We start from the raw sequence: 16,974 nt of genomic DNA on the forward strand, positions 1-16,974 counted from the left end.
AGATCCAAATGTTTTCACTCCTCCATCAGGTCAGGGTATTTAACAGCCTATCAACATGTTACATGGGCTCTCACCTGGTCCCCTTGAAATTCTAGCATAGAGATAATTATTTCAGAGAAGGAAGTGGCCATTTTCATATTGATATCCCAATAGGCATGACGGTTTGTGCAGTTGCTTTTTGCACCGTGTATCTAGGCAACATATTATTGACATGAACTGCATCAGTTTCCCATATTACAGGAAGGGTTCTTTTCAGAGCATATGACCTTCTGCATTCCCACAAGGCAATAGAATCTGTCTATGGAAGGCAATCATTGACTCGCTGTTTGTAAAAAATAATAGGACATAATCAGGGGTGAAATGCTCCTGGTTCGGACTAGATCACATGATCCGGTAGCGATGGGGGCAGGTAGTTCGGAGAACCGATAACAAAAATCCCTGCCCTCCCCCGCCACTGTCGAAGCCTCGCTGTTCCTCTTCTCTGTTCCTGAAGCTCTCGATGGTGATATAGCTGCAAACGGCCTTAAATGACTGCCGCGGCACTTCAAAGGGCCGTACTACAGCTGATCAGCACTGTAGGCAGCTAGTAGACCAGTGCCCCTATTTTTAAAGAAGGTAGACTGGTACCTGCCCAAAAAAGGTACATGATAGACCGGGGCCTCTCAGTAAAAGGCAATTGGTAGACCTGGTCCTCTATGTTTAAAGAAGGTAGACCGGTGCCTCATAATAAAAGACAATTGGTAGACCGGTGCCTCTCAGTAAAAGGCAATTGGTAGCCTGGGGCCTCTCAGTAAAAGGCAATTAGTAGACTGGGGCCTCTATTTTTAAAGAAGGTAGACCGGTGCCTCACAATAAAAGGCAATTGGTAGACCGGGGCCTCTCAGTAAAAGGCAATTGGTAGACCTGGGCCTCTATGTTTAAAGAAGGTAGACCGGTGCCTCACAATAAAAGACAATTGGTAGACCGGTGCCTCTCAGTAAAAGGCAATTGGTAGACTGGGGCCTCTCAGTAAAAGGCAATTAGTAGACTGGGACCTCTATTTTTAAAGAAGGTAGACCGGTGCCTCCCAAGTTTTGTATACTTTATTATTTTTATTATTTATTATTATTGACCATGCCCATTCAGTCACCTGACCACCAAGCCACACCCACCAATTAAGCCACGCCCACAGAACCGGTAAGGAAAATTTTTAGATTTCACCCCTGGACATAATCCTTCAGCATGTTGGTTGGATATCTTTTAAAACAACTGTTGGCAAAACTAGGTCATTTCATTGCAGAATGAAGATGGCAGTGTAGCAACAATTTCATACAACACAGAATGGATAATTATATGCATTTATTTGGGGAAGACCAGCCACTCACTAACAAATTATAAATTGACAGACTAAATATAAAACATTCAAGAACAAAACAGATAATTTTACATAAACCATTTTAATTACAATACAAATATGTTATCCTAGTGAAGGTTATTTATATGCTTTTGAAAAACACTACAAAATTTTGATATGGGTGAAGCATCTTCACAGGAAAGGATGATCTTAGATTTGTTAAATTTCATGGCATTTTTTAATAATGAGTCCAATTCCCATGTTTAATTTGTTGCAGTTCACCTTGGTGGACATTACTGTGGATTTCTTGATTTCTGAACATTCAAGATGGTTGCGTTAAAACTGCCGTGTTATATATGTGTAATAAGGAACATTTTCAATTTGAATGAAATATTAATTTTTCAGAATTGCACCGAGTCTAGATTGAATTACGGGTCTAGGCATACATACATAAAGCACTAATTGCTGCGTTTCTATGTCTAAAATCCAAAAACCTTTCCCATCTCATATCATCTTCAATTTCTGAAATTATCAGAATAGAACAGAAACTGTTCACTTTTATTGTTTCAAACTAATGGCTTCACAAATACACAGCGAGGGAGAGGGAAAGGGAGAGGGAGAGAGATTCTCTCTATATCTCTTGCATGTATGCATGCATCCTCCCAGAATTTTCTTATAGCCTTTCTTGCTTATGGCTTTCTGCTATAAAGTCAAATTATTTCTGAATTATTTCTAAGCCTTGTTCACACCTTGTGGCTTACCCTCAGACATTTGGTGTAATCTCATTTCTTTTGAAGCAGATTTCAAGAGAGTTTATAAATAGAGATGATCATCTTGGGAGTAACTACTAAGAACCTATTATTGGCTCAAGGGCAAATAGTTTGAAAAATGGATCTGGAAAGGAAAAGTAACCCCATGAAGCAGTCACAGACACTTTAAATCTTGGGCAAAGATTTCACACTCTTTCACCAACACGTTGTTCTGGTTTCTAACTTGGTTTTCTCATGAGGTTGAGCCTATCATGGCATATTCAGCTTCAAGGTGGAACCAAATTTGAAGAGAGCCCCTACTAATTAAAAGAAGGGAAGAATATGACTTTTGTCAATTATCATTTGTCATGCAGATTCAATAGGCTCAGATGTTGTTTCATAGGAGCTGATTTTGCTATGGTGGAAGCACTAGGGGAAGTCTTGGTAACCGTGAGTTGCTTCATCTTAGAAAAATTCCGCTCAAAACCTGTATGTTTCTTGTGAGGAAGTGGAGCAAATTCTTGTTAGCTTTGGACCAATCCAGAGGTGGTATTCAGCCAGTTTGGACCGGTTCACCCAAACCGGAAGTGGCAATCATGGGTGGTGGAAATAGTGGGTGGACCTCCAAGGTCCCTTTCAACTCTCTTATTCTATTCTGTCTATATGATATTCTGTCTTCATCACATGCAATCCACAAATATGCTCTGTGCATATGCCAACTGCACTGAGCTGAAATGTATATTATTTATACAGATATTCAAGTTTTTAATATTTGCATTTTATTAATCAAGGATTCAGTTTTTTAAAAATCAATTCTGTGACTTTTAAGGCTTTAAAAAAGTTAGATAACAAACACCATTTGAAAAGAGACAGTGTCCCTTCTATTATGGTGGAGGTGTGAATTCTTCTGATTGCCCATGTATCATGTAAAAATAAAGGAGAAATTTTGTTGCAGTTCTGATTGGAGATTTCACAATTCACAGATATTAAATCATACAGACCTTTCAAACAATTGAGATTACGATGGATGTCCACAGAGCCATTTACAACTTGGTTTCAATGATCCCCTTGTGGTCATGTGATCACATTTTGAGATGGCCTGCATTTACAGCTGTTTGCTGTGTCCCATAGTCACATGACTCTGATTTGGGCCTATTTTTGCCAGAAACTGGCATTTGATTCCAGTTCCCAGCAAAAAATACCATTGGGGAAAACGGGCTTGCTTAAGGACCGCAGAATTCACTTAACAGACTCTGTAAAAATGTCATCAAATCAAGCATGGTCACATGGTGATAGCTTAGTGACCACCACAATTTACAACTATAATTCCAGACTTAATTACAGTCATAAGTCAAGGACTACCTGTATTGCCCATTTTTAAAAAATTGGTTTGCTCTGCTGTGCTTTACATACTATACCATATTAGTTGCAAATGGTCCAGAAATGCCTATAAGTATTTTCTTGGATATAGATGAAAAATTAATGAATGACAAACCCTTAGACTTCCACTTACAACTATTCTTGGAGACAAGGATTAATTTAGAGATAGGTATGCTATTCAAATGTGATCTAGATTGGGTACATTTTGTGTTTATGTGTGCACGAGTACAAAGCTTTGGTGTGTTGTTTTCTGTTTTGTAGTTTTGGAATGACGTCTTACAATGAGAAAAAAGTATCATCTGACAAAAGCAGATTAACTCAAAAGCATGATTAAAAACGTCTGACAATGATCAGCTTCTTCACATAAGAATCCTATTGGCAAGACAAAGCTTTGAAAAGCACAAGGGGATTTTTTTTTCATTTAGTGACTATGTTGTAACAAAAAGAACACATTTCTGTTTGCCCAGTTGATCTTTTGGATCTCTGCGTTACAGCTTCTATAACACTTCTTTATGAATATTATCATCTCATTTGTAGGTTATTTTAATTTTTTTTGCTTGCTTTCAAAATGAAGTATCATGAAGCTACCCTTTCTTCTTCAGCTCGTTGGAAATAGTGATGGCAAACCTTTTCAGAACTGCATCTGGGCCGCAACCCGGAAGAGGAGCTGCCCAGGGTGTATGTGCGCGCCTGAAAATGAACTTCTGGTTTTAGCCAGCTACTCTTCTGGGTTTCTGGCGCTCATGCGCATGTGACGATCAGCTGGCCGGTGCGCATGCTCACGCAGGAAAACAGAAGACCAGCTCTTCCGGTCCCCGACACTGCTGCATGCAAAAAGGCCAGCTGACCGTCACATGCACATGCACGCCAGAAATTTGGAAGAGGAACAGGCGCCGCTGCGCGTGCCAGATGACATGGCTCCGCTTACAACTTTTTATTATTATTTATTAAATTTATTATTATTTATTAAATTTTTATACCGCCCTTCTCCCGAAGGACTCAGGGCGGTGTACAGCTGGAGATAAAATACAAGATATGTACAATTAAAACAAATTAAAACATAGCAAAATTACAAAAACGGCTAATAATTAAAATTAAATTTAAAATATTTAAGAATATTAATAAAACCCCAATTTAAAATCAAACTATTATGCCAGTCCCGCTTGAGTAAATAATTATGTTTTTAGCTCACGACGGAAGGTCCGAAGATCAGGCACTTGACGTAGGCCAGGGGGGAGTTCATTCCAGAGCGTCGATGCTCCCACAGAGAAGGCCCTACCCCTGGGGGCCGCCAGCCGACACTGTTTGGTGGATGGCACCCTGAGGAGACCCTCTCTATGAGAGCGTACGGGTCGGTGGGAGGCATAGGGTAACAGCAGGCGGTCTCGTAAGTACCCGGGTCCTAAGCCATGGAGCGCTTTAAAGGTGGTAACCAAAATCTTGAAGCGCACCCGAAAGACCACAGGAAGCCAGTGCAGACTACGGAGCAGTGGTGTTACGTGGGAGCCACGAGCGGCTCCTATTACTACTCACGCAGCCGCATTCTGGACTAACTGCAGCCTCCGGGTGCACCTCAAGGGCAGCCCCATGTAGAGAGCATTGCAGTAATCCAACCGAGACGTAACCAGAGCGTGAGTGACTGTGCATAAGGCATCCCGGTCAAGGAAGGGACGCAACTGGCGGACCAAGCGGACTTGGTAAAAGGCCCTCCTAGAGACGGCCGCCAGATGTTCATCAAAGGACAGCCGTCCATCCAGGAGGACGCCCAAGTTGCGAACCACCTCCTTTGGGGCCACTAACTCGCCCCCAACAGTCAGCTGCGGATGCAGCTGACTGTACCGGGGTGCCGGCATCCACAGCCACTCCGTCTTGGAGGGATTGAGCTTGAGTCTGTTTCTCCCCATCCAGACCCGTACAGCTTCCAGGCACCGGGACAGCACTTCGACCGCTTCGTTGGGGTGGTCCGGGGTGGAAAACTACAGCTGAGTATCATCAGCGTACAGATGATAACTCACCCCGAAACCACTGATGACCTCACCCAGCGGCTTCATATAGATGTTGAACAGGGTAGGCGAGAGAATCGACCCCTGAGGCACCCCACAAGTGAGACACCTCGCGGACGACCTCTGCCCCCCCTGTCAACACCGTTTGCGACCGGTCGGAGAGATAGGAGGAGAACCACCGATAAACGGTGCCCCCCACTCCCAATCCCTCCAACCGGCGCAGCAGGATACCATGGTCGATGGTATCAAAAGCCGCTGAGAGATCTAATAGGACCAAGGCAGAGGAACAACCCCTGTCCCTGGCCCTCCAGAGGTCATCCACCAATGCGACCAAAGCCGTCTCCGTGCTGTAACCGGGTCGGAAGCCGGACTGGAACGGGTCTAGATAGACAGCTTCCTCCAGGTGCCGGGGGAGCTGCCACGCAACCACACTCTCTACAACCTTCACCACAAAGCGAAGGTTGGAGACTGGACGGTAGTTTCCCAAAATAGCTGGGTCCAGGGAAGGCTTCTTCAGGAGAGGTCTCACCACCGCCTCTTTCAAGGCGGCGGGGAAAACCCCTTCAACCAAAGAAGCATTTATAATCCCCTGGAGCCAGCCTCGTGTCACTTCCTGAGCAGCCAGCACTAGCCAGGAAGGACACGGGTCCAGTAAACATGTAGTTGCATGCAACCTCCCCAGCAACTTGTCCACGTCCTCGAGAGCCACAGAATCAAACTCATCCCAAATAACTTCAACAAGACGTGTCTCCGCTATCTCGGTTGGATCATCGCAATCTTGGTCCAAGCTATCCCGAAGCTGAACGATTTTATCGTATAGATAACTGTTAAACTCCTCAGCCCGTCCCTGTAGGGGGTCATCCTGTCCCTCCTGATGAAGGAGGGAACGGGTCACCCGAAACAGGGCGGCCGGGCAGTTATCTGCCGATGCAATGAGGGTGGAAACGTAGGAACGTTTCGCCTCCCTCATTGCCACTAGGTAGGTCTTAGTAAAAGATCTCACTAGTGTCCGATCAGCCTCGGAACGGCTAGACCTCCAGGTACTCTCTAGGCGTCTTCTCCGGCGTTTCATCTCTCTTAGCTCCTCGGAAAACCAGGGAGCCAATTGAGATCTATGCCAGGTCAGAGGCCGCAAAGGCACGACACGGTCCAAAGCCCCAGCCGCGGCCTGTTCCCAAGCCGCAACCAGTTCTTCAGTCGTGCCGTGGGCAAGATCCTCAGGAAACGGCCCAAGCTCCGTCAGGAACCTTTCCGGGTCCATCAGGCGCCTGGGACGGAACCAACGTGTTGGCTCCGTCTCCCTGCGGTGGTGAGCGACGGTCCGAAAGTCTAGGCGAAGAAGGAAATGATCTGACCATGACACCGGTTCTTTCACTACATCTCCTAAATCCAGATCATTAACCCACTGACCAGAGATAAAAATCAAGTCTAGCGCGCCTCCCCCAATGTGTGTAGGGCCATCAGTTACTTGAATCAGGTCCAAGGCCGTCATGGAGGCCTGGAACTCCTGAACCACCGTTGATGACAAGCTGGCCGATGGCAAGTTGAAATCCCCCAAGACTAGAAGTCTGGGAATCTCAACCGCCACGCCAGCAAGCACCTCTAGTAGCTCAGGTAGGACTGTAGTCACGCAGCAAGGAGCCAGGTATGTGATCAACAGCCCCATCTGATTCCGATGGCCCCACTTCACAAGGAGGGATTCACAGCCAGCTATCTGAGGAACAGTGGACTCCCTCGGCTCCAGACTTTCTTTGATCACAACCGCCACCCCCCCACCCCTACCTTGGGCCCTCGGCTGATGGAATGCACGGAAACCCGGAGGGCACAGTTCAACCAGGGGTACACCCCCTTCTGTGCCCAACCAGGTCTCCGTAATGCCCATAAAGTCCGCGGACTGCCTCTGAATAAGGTCACAAATCAGGGGAGCCTTGTTGACCACGGACCGGGCATTGCAGAGCATCAGCCGAAGACCCAAGCTCTGAGGGTCTTGACCATCCAGGGAACGAGTGAGGACTGGGGGGCCGGAGCACATGATCGCTTTTAAACATCGAACACGTGCTCCCAAAGGACGATACGGCCCCCTCCCTCCGCCATATCTGCCCCTCCCACTTACCGTACAGATGGAATAACACTCTCTGCTCTGTACAAACCCCTCCCCCCTGTCTTCGGACCAACTGAAATAGTGTCGTGAGCACGCGCTGGGACTGGACATACCCTTCAGGCACACGTGCCATAGTTTCGCTATGATGGGTATATAGCGTTCCTTTGAGCACCTGGGAACCTATTGACACGTCTGGGGAATTTGAGTCAAGAGTCATTTTTATATATTTAGTTTGGCTAAATATATACTAAGTAATGTTGGATTCCTTCTTTCCCATTCTTCTGAATGTATTAAGAATCATTATATAATGGCTCGGAAAACCACAGTGAAGTACTTTTTTTTATAACAAAAGGACTAAGGGAAGTGCAAGAAAGGGCTGTGAATATCACAAAACGGGCATACTGTAAACAAAGCAGAGGAGATGACTTCATGTGTGAAGCTATGAATAAGCTAAGAATTGTTCTATTACATTTCATTTAAATCATCCATATCATACAAAGCTTTTTCAGCTAGCTCTCTTGGTGTTAATGCCTAAAAAAAGTGTACTGCAATCTCCTTAGTCTTTTAAAGGCAGAGATGCCATTTTCTAATGATGTATGACTCATTTATTTCTCATAATCGTCCTGATGATTATTATTTTTTTTGTTCCTTCTCTTTTGAGCAAGCAAGATAGCCTTATGTGGGAGGGGGAATGAGAGAGTTGAGTGGCACGCTGCTTAAATTCTTCTTCTGCTTTTTCATTGGTTACATATTCTCCTAATCTAACCAATCCTGATAAATTGTTGCCAGCTTAAGCCCACCTCCCCCCCACCCACCCCCTTTGCTAGACGGAGGTTAGCAAGGACCTATTAACTGGAAACTGATTATATGCAGTATGAGAACATCTTTTGATACAAAATCACTATCAGGATGGTTGAATAGGAGAGAGGGGAGCCTAGTCCTTCTTATTTGACAATTGCTACATGAATTTGTAAATGGATGAAGACACTGTGGGCTGTCTTTTGTTAACAGTGACTCTTGCTATTCAGACCTACAAGTTTTCAGGCTTAAATTAGAAAGCTTTTTTTTTTTTAAGTCTACTGCAAATGAAAAGAAACCGTAGCCTCAACACTACAATACTCTCTACAATTTGACTTGGGGGTGATACTGCATTTCTTTTTGCTTTAGTTCTATTTGAAATAAGTACCAAGGGGGTTAGGGTTTTGTGTGGTGATTTTTTTTTTTTTCAGTGTGGGATATTCTTCTCTCCAGCTTCTTTTAAAATGCCCTCCAAAGAGTCCTGGTCAGGGCAAAAAGCTAATAGAGTTGCTGTTCACAACTTGAAACAGGAGAGCCGTCAAAGAGATTTATTGATAGCAGCCTTGGGAATGCGGCTAGGCTTGCAAAAGTCATCTGTGACAATCTGGCAACCTCTTAAACTCTTTGCTTATTCGCAGCTGACATCCCTTGTCAGAAGAGCAACTCTGAAAGAAAACGAACACATTCCAAAATATGAGAAGGTTCACAGTTTCAAGGTAAGATGCTCAACTGCATCATTAAGCTTCTAGCCAGCTGTATGTTGAAAGCTTGTTAAGAAATGTAATGGATTTGCATGTCTCTGTGTTGTCCTTATGCTGAACAAAAATATTCCAAGTCAGAAATTTACTGTCTTACACATAATATCAGGTAAAAGGCATCAAGTTTGATTTGCTACAGCTTAGATATTGCTCTGTTTTATATATGTGTGTGTGTGTGTGAGAGAGATTGTGTCTATGTACATACATATACACATGCTTATAAATGCAAACTATTCGGAAATATTTTGGCAGAGTTCCTGTAAGTGTTTTTATATTTTCCTCCTAATACTTAATCAAACATTTAGCCTTTATTACTGTAAAATAGTATTGAGTACTGAAAGATATAATCTGTACATTTCTTTCTTACTAATTATTTTTTCCTCTCTATTAATTAATCATCAATATTGAAATCGGCACATTGTTATAACCATTCTCTTAAATCTGGTAAAGTCTTAAGGAGTCATTCATCTCTCTGACTACAGGCTTTGCTTGTTTGGTTTCTACTTATTTTTCTGAGGTCTTTTGTTATTCTACTTCTGTTTTTTAAAAGTGACATTTTCCCCGTTATCGGGAAAAGATCTCTGAAAAAAACTATGCTTCTCAGTGTTTCTGATTGTATTGAGCTAATGGTGTTGTAAGCATTTGTTGTACCCAACTAATTAACTCTTAATTGAATGTGTTTCTGTTTAGCCTGCATAAGTTATTATAAATAGAACAATCAGTTATCACTGGAGAGGGAATACCACAGCAATCTAGTGTTCTAAAAATGCTGACCATAATGGTGAGGGTAATAATTTAGCCAACATCTTAAGTTAAATCAAATCTCTACTTTCCTTCTTTCTGAAAATACTCAGCACTCCATTTTGCAAGTCCAACTCCTGTTCTAGCCATGGGCCTTTCAATGTGTTTACAAGAACTCCCTCTTCTATAATGTAATATGAATTTATCAAAAGAGAACAAGATATATAAGTAAACACATACATTTACCTGAGGATACAGAGATCTACAAACAGGCCAAATTTAAAATTAGCACTAAAATAAACAGTCCTAAAACCCATCTTAAAATTCCCTCAAGCTAGCCCCGCACGGTGGAATAGAAAAGTCTTGAGCTCGCGTTTAAAAGACCGGAGGTCAGGGAGTTGACGCAGCCCCGGAGGCAACTCATTCCATAGGGCTGGAGCCGCCACAGAAAAGGCCCTCCCCCTGGGGGCCGCCAGTGGACATTGTTTGACTGATGGCACCCTGAGGAGGCCCTCCCTATGGGAGCGCATAGGTCGATGGGAGGCTATAGGCGACAGTAGGCGGTCCCGAAGGTAACCCGGTCCTGTGCCATGGAGCGCTTTAAAGGTGATAACCAGGACCTTGAATTGCACCTTGAAGACCACCGGTAATCAGTCAGGCTGCACTGTGGACAGTCTTCCCCAACCTGGCATCTTCCAGATGTATTGTGATTATAAATCACAGATTCCTAACCAATATAGGTTTGGTCTCCTAACGAACTTAAATGAGGAAGAGTGCCTCATTTGTATTAATGTCTGGATTAGGAATGTCCAACCTTGACAACTTTAAGACCTGTAGACTTCACAACTGTGGAGAATATTTGTAGCTCATTGTAGATTTTGGCACAAACATATCAAATTAGAACCAGCAGAGGAACCAATAAGAAAACGGATCATCCAACCTACCAGTCAATGACAGAACCAAACCACCCTCTCACCAGTTGAATTTCACATCTTGCAAACAACCAGTCATGTGACCTAACCACACCACCACACAGGACCTATATAAACATAGAACAAGACACTTCACCCTAAACCCCACTGAAGATGTTACCTAGTCTGGTAATGGAATGTCTGGGAATTAAACAGCAAGCTTGGAGAACAAACCGCTGCCAAAACCTATAGATTTCAATTCCCAGAATTCTCCAGCCAGCCTTGTTGGCTAGAGAATGCTGGGAGTTGAAGTCCACAAGCCTTAAAGTTGCCAAGGTTGGATACCCCTGGTCTAGAGGGCTTCCTGATTTCAATCTTCACTCCATCAGGAAGTTGCTCTGTAGCCTTAGGCAAGTCGCGCTTTCTTAGCTATCCCCCAATCATAATTGGTAACATGTAGACAATAATATTGTTTTAGTTTACAGGATTATTTTAAGGATTTATAATCTCATGTTGAATATAAAGTGCTTTAAACCTTGACAGAATTACACATGTTGTTGGTGTATTACCTTTTCAGCTAAAAGGTTGACTGCAAAAAAATAATAATAATTTGGGATTAATTTGCCCTTTGAATTTCTCCAGTGCTGTTCAAGAGATTTAATGCCAATGTGGCCTTTTCTGCTGTGAAACTCTCACCACACCTCATACCACCACCATCCTATAATCAGTTAAATCCAATCAGCATTAAGTTCCAAATTAAAGTAGGTGTAATGAAGATCAAATTGATACAATTTTTGAACAAAAATCTTGTTAGTTTAATGCTACAATTGTCAAAGCAGTCTCCTAATACAGTTAAATTTATGAAAACTATAAAAAGAATGGAAAAGAGAGTCTAAAAACATGGTATCATCACCTTCAATAATTGTCATGTTTTTCCCTCTTATAGCCCAATTTTCCCCAATCTGGTAATCTTCACACGTATTAGATTTATACCTCCTATATCCATCCAGTCTTCTGAAGCCCATCATATATTAAAGGCATTAGGTTTGTGAAAGCTATTTTAACCTCTTGGGCTGCTTTATAATATTTCAGAAAGTTTTGTTTTAAATGAATGCTAAAATTAGAGAGAAATACTGCAAGGGGTTTTTTTTAAATCTCCCTGGCAACCAAATAATCTGCTCCATTTATTTTTCATGGCAGTTTGAATAATGCTTCCTTTGGCAGATCTTCAAGGGAGTAGAGAATATCGCTCCACTGATACACAGGAGGCATTATCCCCCCCCCCAAAAATGCCCTAGGTTAACTGTACAAATTATGATCATTCATGGTGAAGAGTAAGCCTCTAAGATGTGAAGCTTGGGGACTTTATGACAGTACTCTTGGGAATATTGCAATCCACTTTTCTCTGGGGTAAAAAAGGCAAGAAATTAAAAGCAAATAGCAAGATGAATTTGAACCTAAATAAATAAAACCAGGTCAAAACTCATTTAAATACAGTAATGCACTTTTCTATAACCTGATCTTATAGTATAAACAGTTTATGTTAAATTAGGTTCCCTGGCACAAAGAGTTACGATAGAGTAATGTTTAAACACTTGGAAAGCATCAAATCATAGCCCTGCAAACGACTCCATAAAGATTTTGGCATGTGGTATTTGTTATATAACTGTGTGTGTATTTCCTGTGCAAACAATTCAGCCGGGCCTTTGTTGGTGAGCAAAGTATGTTTCTGCATCCTTGGAGCAGCTTGGAGCAGCTGTAAGTGGTTGGAAGCTTAACTGCTTGGTGGGTTTCCCAGGGTTTCAGGGCATGAAACATAGGCAATGCCTGTGCATGCATGAGTTTCTAGGGTAGCAGCAAAGCACAGAGGTCCTCATCGTGTGATTTTCACAAGCCTAGTAGTGGGTATGCAAGATACAGTCTACATAAAAGGATTAAAAGTCGGTTCTTTGCAAAGAAACTTGCAAAAGTGCTACACCACCACCCCCAACGTTGTTCAAATGGTATCAATTCCTCAACCCATTGGTTCTTCCATAAGCCAAACCTGTCATCAGCATTATCAGGGTCTTTGCTTATCAGGAAACTAAACAGAGGAGTTTCTGCAGGACGGACACCATTGGAGCAACACGGAGAAGTGGATTGATAACCCTTGAATGGAGGTCCAGGTACATACACACACACATTCTTTTGATTACCCAAAATGAAGCCACAAGATGTGCTTTAAAAAGTAAGGGTGGTTTTGAGGGGGGTATTTGACTTTTTAAACCATTTTTTGAGCCATTTCTCACCCAGAATTCCCTCCTGTTGGCTTAATTTATAGGACGTGGTCTCAACAATCTTTTCAGCCTCAATTGTTCATATAGAGCAAATGGTAATTATTACTCTCTGGAATGAGAGCACAATTCCACGTGTAATGGAATAATAGATTCCATGTGTAATGGCCCCTGTGAAAAGTGTGTGTGTGAGGGGGACAGACACTCCCACTGGAGCAAGCTCTGTGGTGACTTAATTTCCATTTTCTTTCACGCAGTAATGTTCTTCATCTGATTTTAGCTAGCTATTTCTTTCTGAATGTCAAGCTTCTTTTGGGCCCCAGCTCTTCAAGTGATCCAATCAATTGGGACAACCTTACATTTCAGTGATGAACCCATTAAAGGCGTCTTTGAGTTAGTCCAGATTCTTTTTAATCATTTTTCACAAGGGTAAATTGAATGCCAGATAGTTGGAATTACTTTTAAGGTGTTTATTGGCTGTAATTGTTTACATCTATACATTTTAATCTGCAAGGCTTTATTTTGGTCCCTTACAGTTTCAGTTCTTCAATTAATTAGTTAATTAAAGAACTCCTAGATAGAATCCTCAGATACAATCCTCTACAGCCCTTTATGAAATTTTGTAAAAGGATTCCTAAAAGATATTTTTATGCATATACTTATGCCTATGGAAGTGATTGTAAGGCAAAATGGCACTATTTACTGCTTCATTTCTTTATTTTCATGTATAACACAAAAGAAATATTCTCCACTGCTTTCCCTCTATTTCAAGATAGTCAAAACTGTGGAAATAGACTCCCCCTCCCCAATTAACTAAAACCTCTGTGTTTATCCATATTTTTCTTGGTAAACCTAGCTTTCTAGATTGATGCTTTCTAGTCTCTTGCCTTTGCATGCACACGGCTTCCCATGTGACAAAGTGTAGAAAGATTGCACTGAAGCAGCCAAAGCTCTTGCTTCAAGGACATGATATGGTGTGTCACAGCTTCTTATCTTCAGCGGGTTTTTTTTTCCAGATTAGCAAGAGCATCATAGCCAAGCTCATTCTATTCATATTCAACTTTGCAGCATCCTTTAGCTGTATATTTTGCTGCCAAAGTGGCTGCCACTTTTTTCTTGACTAAAATAATTTGCAGCCTATACAGATAGTCCTCGACTTACAACAGTTCATTTAGTAACCTTTTGAAGTTACAACAGCCGTGAAAAAAGTGACTTATGACCTTTTTCACACCTACATCTGTTGCAGCATCCCCATGATCATATCAAAATTCAGTTGCTTGGCAGCTGGTTCATACTTATGACCTTTGCTGTGTCCCAAGTGATCAAAATTCAGATGCTTGGGAAGTGACTCACATTTATGACCATTGTAGTGTCCCCGGGTCATGTGATCACCTTTTGCCACCTTCTGACAAGCAAAGTCAATGGAAAAACCAAGTTCACTTAACAACTCTGTTACTAATTTAACAACTACAGTGATTCACTGAACAACTGTGGCAAAATTCGCTTAACAAATGTCTAACTCAGCAGCAAAATATTTGGCCTCAATTGTGGCATAAGATGAGGACTACTTGTCTTGCTACGTGTATATTCTGCTTTAAGAAAACTCTTCAAGAGTGGCTAAAAAGTGCATCTGAAAACATTAGCATCATAAAAACCCAGCAAATTCAAGTGTCTCAGCTACGTTGTACATTACAGTTTCAACATTACATTGTAAAACACAATTTATCCTTAAAAAAACAGGAGAGAGACTCCTATTGTCTTCTAGTTCCTGTAGTAGTTTTTTGGTCACTTCAGTGAAATACAATTGCCGCTTGTTCCTATTCCTGCTGACACATTCAATACCTACAAGAAAGTCATTAAGAGCTTCTGGCCAGGAATGAGTTAGAGTTGCAAACAAACTTTGACTATTTGACATTCAGGTCTGCAACTCTCTTTTCTGATAATCATGCAGCAGTGAAGTCTGCCAGGTGCATAATGTCCTCAGTGTCCCCTGAACCAAGCAAGTTGTTTAGCCACGATTCTGGGCAACTTCAAGAGACAGGCAAGCTCAGTCTTGCCTGAAAGAGGCAACAGGAGCACAGAAGAGTCTTGCTGAACGTTTCCCCCCCCCCCCAGTTCTAACAGATTAAACAAAGTATTTACTATACTGCCAAATGCTGATTGTTTTAAAGCAGGAATGTGTATCTTTCTCTGAATCAAGAACTGCATTTAAGTTTTGAGCCGCATACCAGGGACTGCACTCCAAATGGGGGGGGGGGAATTGAAGCAAGAAGAAATACCAAAATTGACTGTATATCATTTCTGAATATTATTAAAAAAAACAGTTTACATTATTGTTGTCAATGATGCATATGATGCTTTACTGGTTCTATTCAGGAATGGGCTTCAAAAATTTCAGCAACGGGTTCTCTGCCCAGTTGCTGGGTGGGTGTGACCATGGTGGGCATGGCCTACTTGGCCTCCTGCACCAAGGCGGGGGGGGGCATTTTTCCTTTTCCCAGGCTCTGGAGGCTTTCCTCAAGCCTCTGGGAGGACAAAAACTGCCTCCCCTGGGCTCCAAGGCCCTCCGGAGCTTCCGGGGGGACTGCTTTTCCCCCTCTCCGAGCCTCCACGTGGGCCCTGCACTTACCTCGCATCCAAAATAAGCCAAGTGGAGACTCCTGGGAGGGGAGAGGTGGGGGGTGGGCGAGGCCATCCAGGAGTGGGATTAGGAGGTTCTCCAAACCAGCCATAACATTAGCTACAGGTTCTCCCGAACCCGGCTGAACCCATAGCAGCCCACCCCTGGTTCTATTATAATTTAACAGCATTGTTTAGAAGTTTCTGGATGTCATATCCAAAATTTATAAAGGCACACAGAACTCTGTTGTTTCAAGCTCAGCATTGGGTTTTAGATTGAGATCCCCTGAAAAATCAATTTTTGATATCCTGTTAGTTTTTTCCCGTGCACCTATTTTGACACTGCTAATCAAGTTTCTGCTTAATAAAAATCAATCTTTACATTTCTGCCAATCATTTGGGAAGTATTTTTCATCTTTTGTTCCTTACTTTTCTCATTCATGAGATGGGAGTAATGTTTTCTTCACAAAACGTTCACTTACACGTGTTCTATTTCTGCTTTAAACATTTCTAAAATATTTATGTGAGGAATGATAGCACTCCATTTTCAAAAGCATGAATGATGCATTTGGGATTTAGACAGAGGCTTCTGTGCTGGTTCATGGAAGAAAATAAGGCCAGGAGTTTGGTAGGAGCTTGGCTTTTTATTAAACATGGAAGAACATGGAAGAAAATGGATTGTTTTCCAGCATTTTGGCATGTTTTGAGCTGGCTGGAAAAAAATCTCACCCACTCAACTTATGTTCTGTATTGCATTACAGCTTATGCCGTGAATGTAACCCCACTCTGTGACGGTTTTGGGCAAAAGACAGCCCAAAGAGTAGCAGTGGCTGCTGAGTACCTCAGGAGATTTCAGCTTTTATTTAGCTACTGGCTCTTCCGAGCTTTCTCCTTCAACCTTCTTTATAATGCTCATTTGGCCTTGTTCTAATGCTACATAGCCAATGAATCTGACAAGGCTGCCACCAAACGACATCCAGGGCCACCCAGTGTTGTTTTAGATATAACTACAGATCATGTGAGAGTAATTTTTCATCTCTTGTCCTCATTATTTGTCCTTCCTTTACAACCCAGAAATTGTACGAAGGAGATTAAAGCTGCAAAGGCAGTGCAGTAATCTTATCTAAACAGCTGAAAGAAAAACTCGTACCTGGAAGCATTAATAAAATAGCTACCTTGGGGAGATGGAAATCTTGCGGTATTATCAGGAGGAACATGTTGTTGTTTACATCCACTGGGTGCAATGTGCTGACCAGGTTTATTCATTCTGTGCATAGTATATATATTTTAACAATGACTGTCTCTGTA

General features: G+C 42.3%; 1 protein-coding gene across 2 annotated transcripts in view; it reads left to right on the forward strand.

The window, feature by feature from the left end:
* Positions 1–16,974, forward strand: part of CHN1 (chimerin 1) — a 123,894-nt gene that overhangs the window by 82,778 nt on the left and 24,142 nt on the right. For both annotated transcript variants that reach the window (XM_058190187.1, XM_058190196.1), the window contains one exon: positions 9,003–9,080. In XM_058190187.1, coding sequence (XP_058046170.1) covers positions 9,003–9,080 — 78 coding nt within the window. The remainder of the gene's footprint in view (positions 1–9,002; positions 9,081–16,974) is intronic.

The sequence above is a fragment of the Ahaetulla prasina genome, chromosome 1 (assembly GCF_028640845.1).
Source record: "Ahaetulla prasina isolate Xishuangbanna chromosome 1, ASM2864084v1, whole genome shotgun sequence".
Lineage (NCBI taxonomy): Eukaryota > Metazoa > Chordata > Lepidosauria > Squamata > Colubridae > Ahaetulla > Ahaetulla prasina.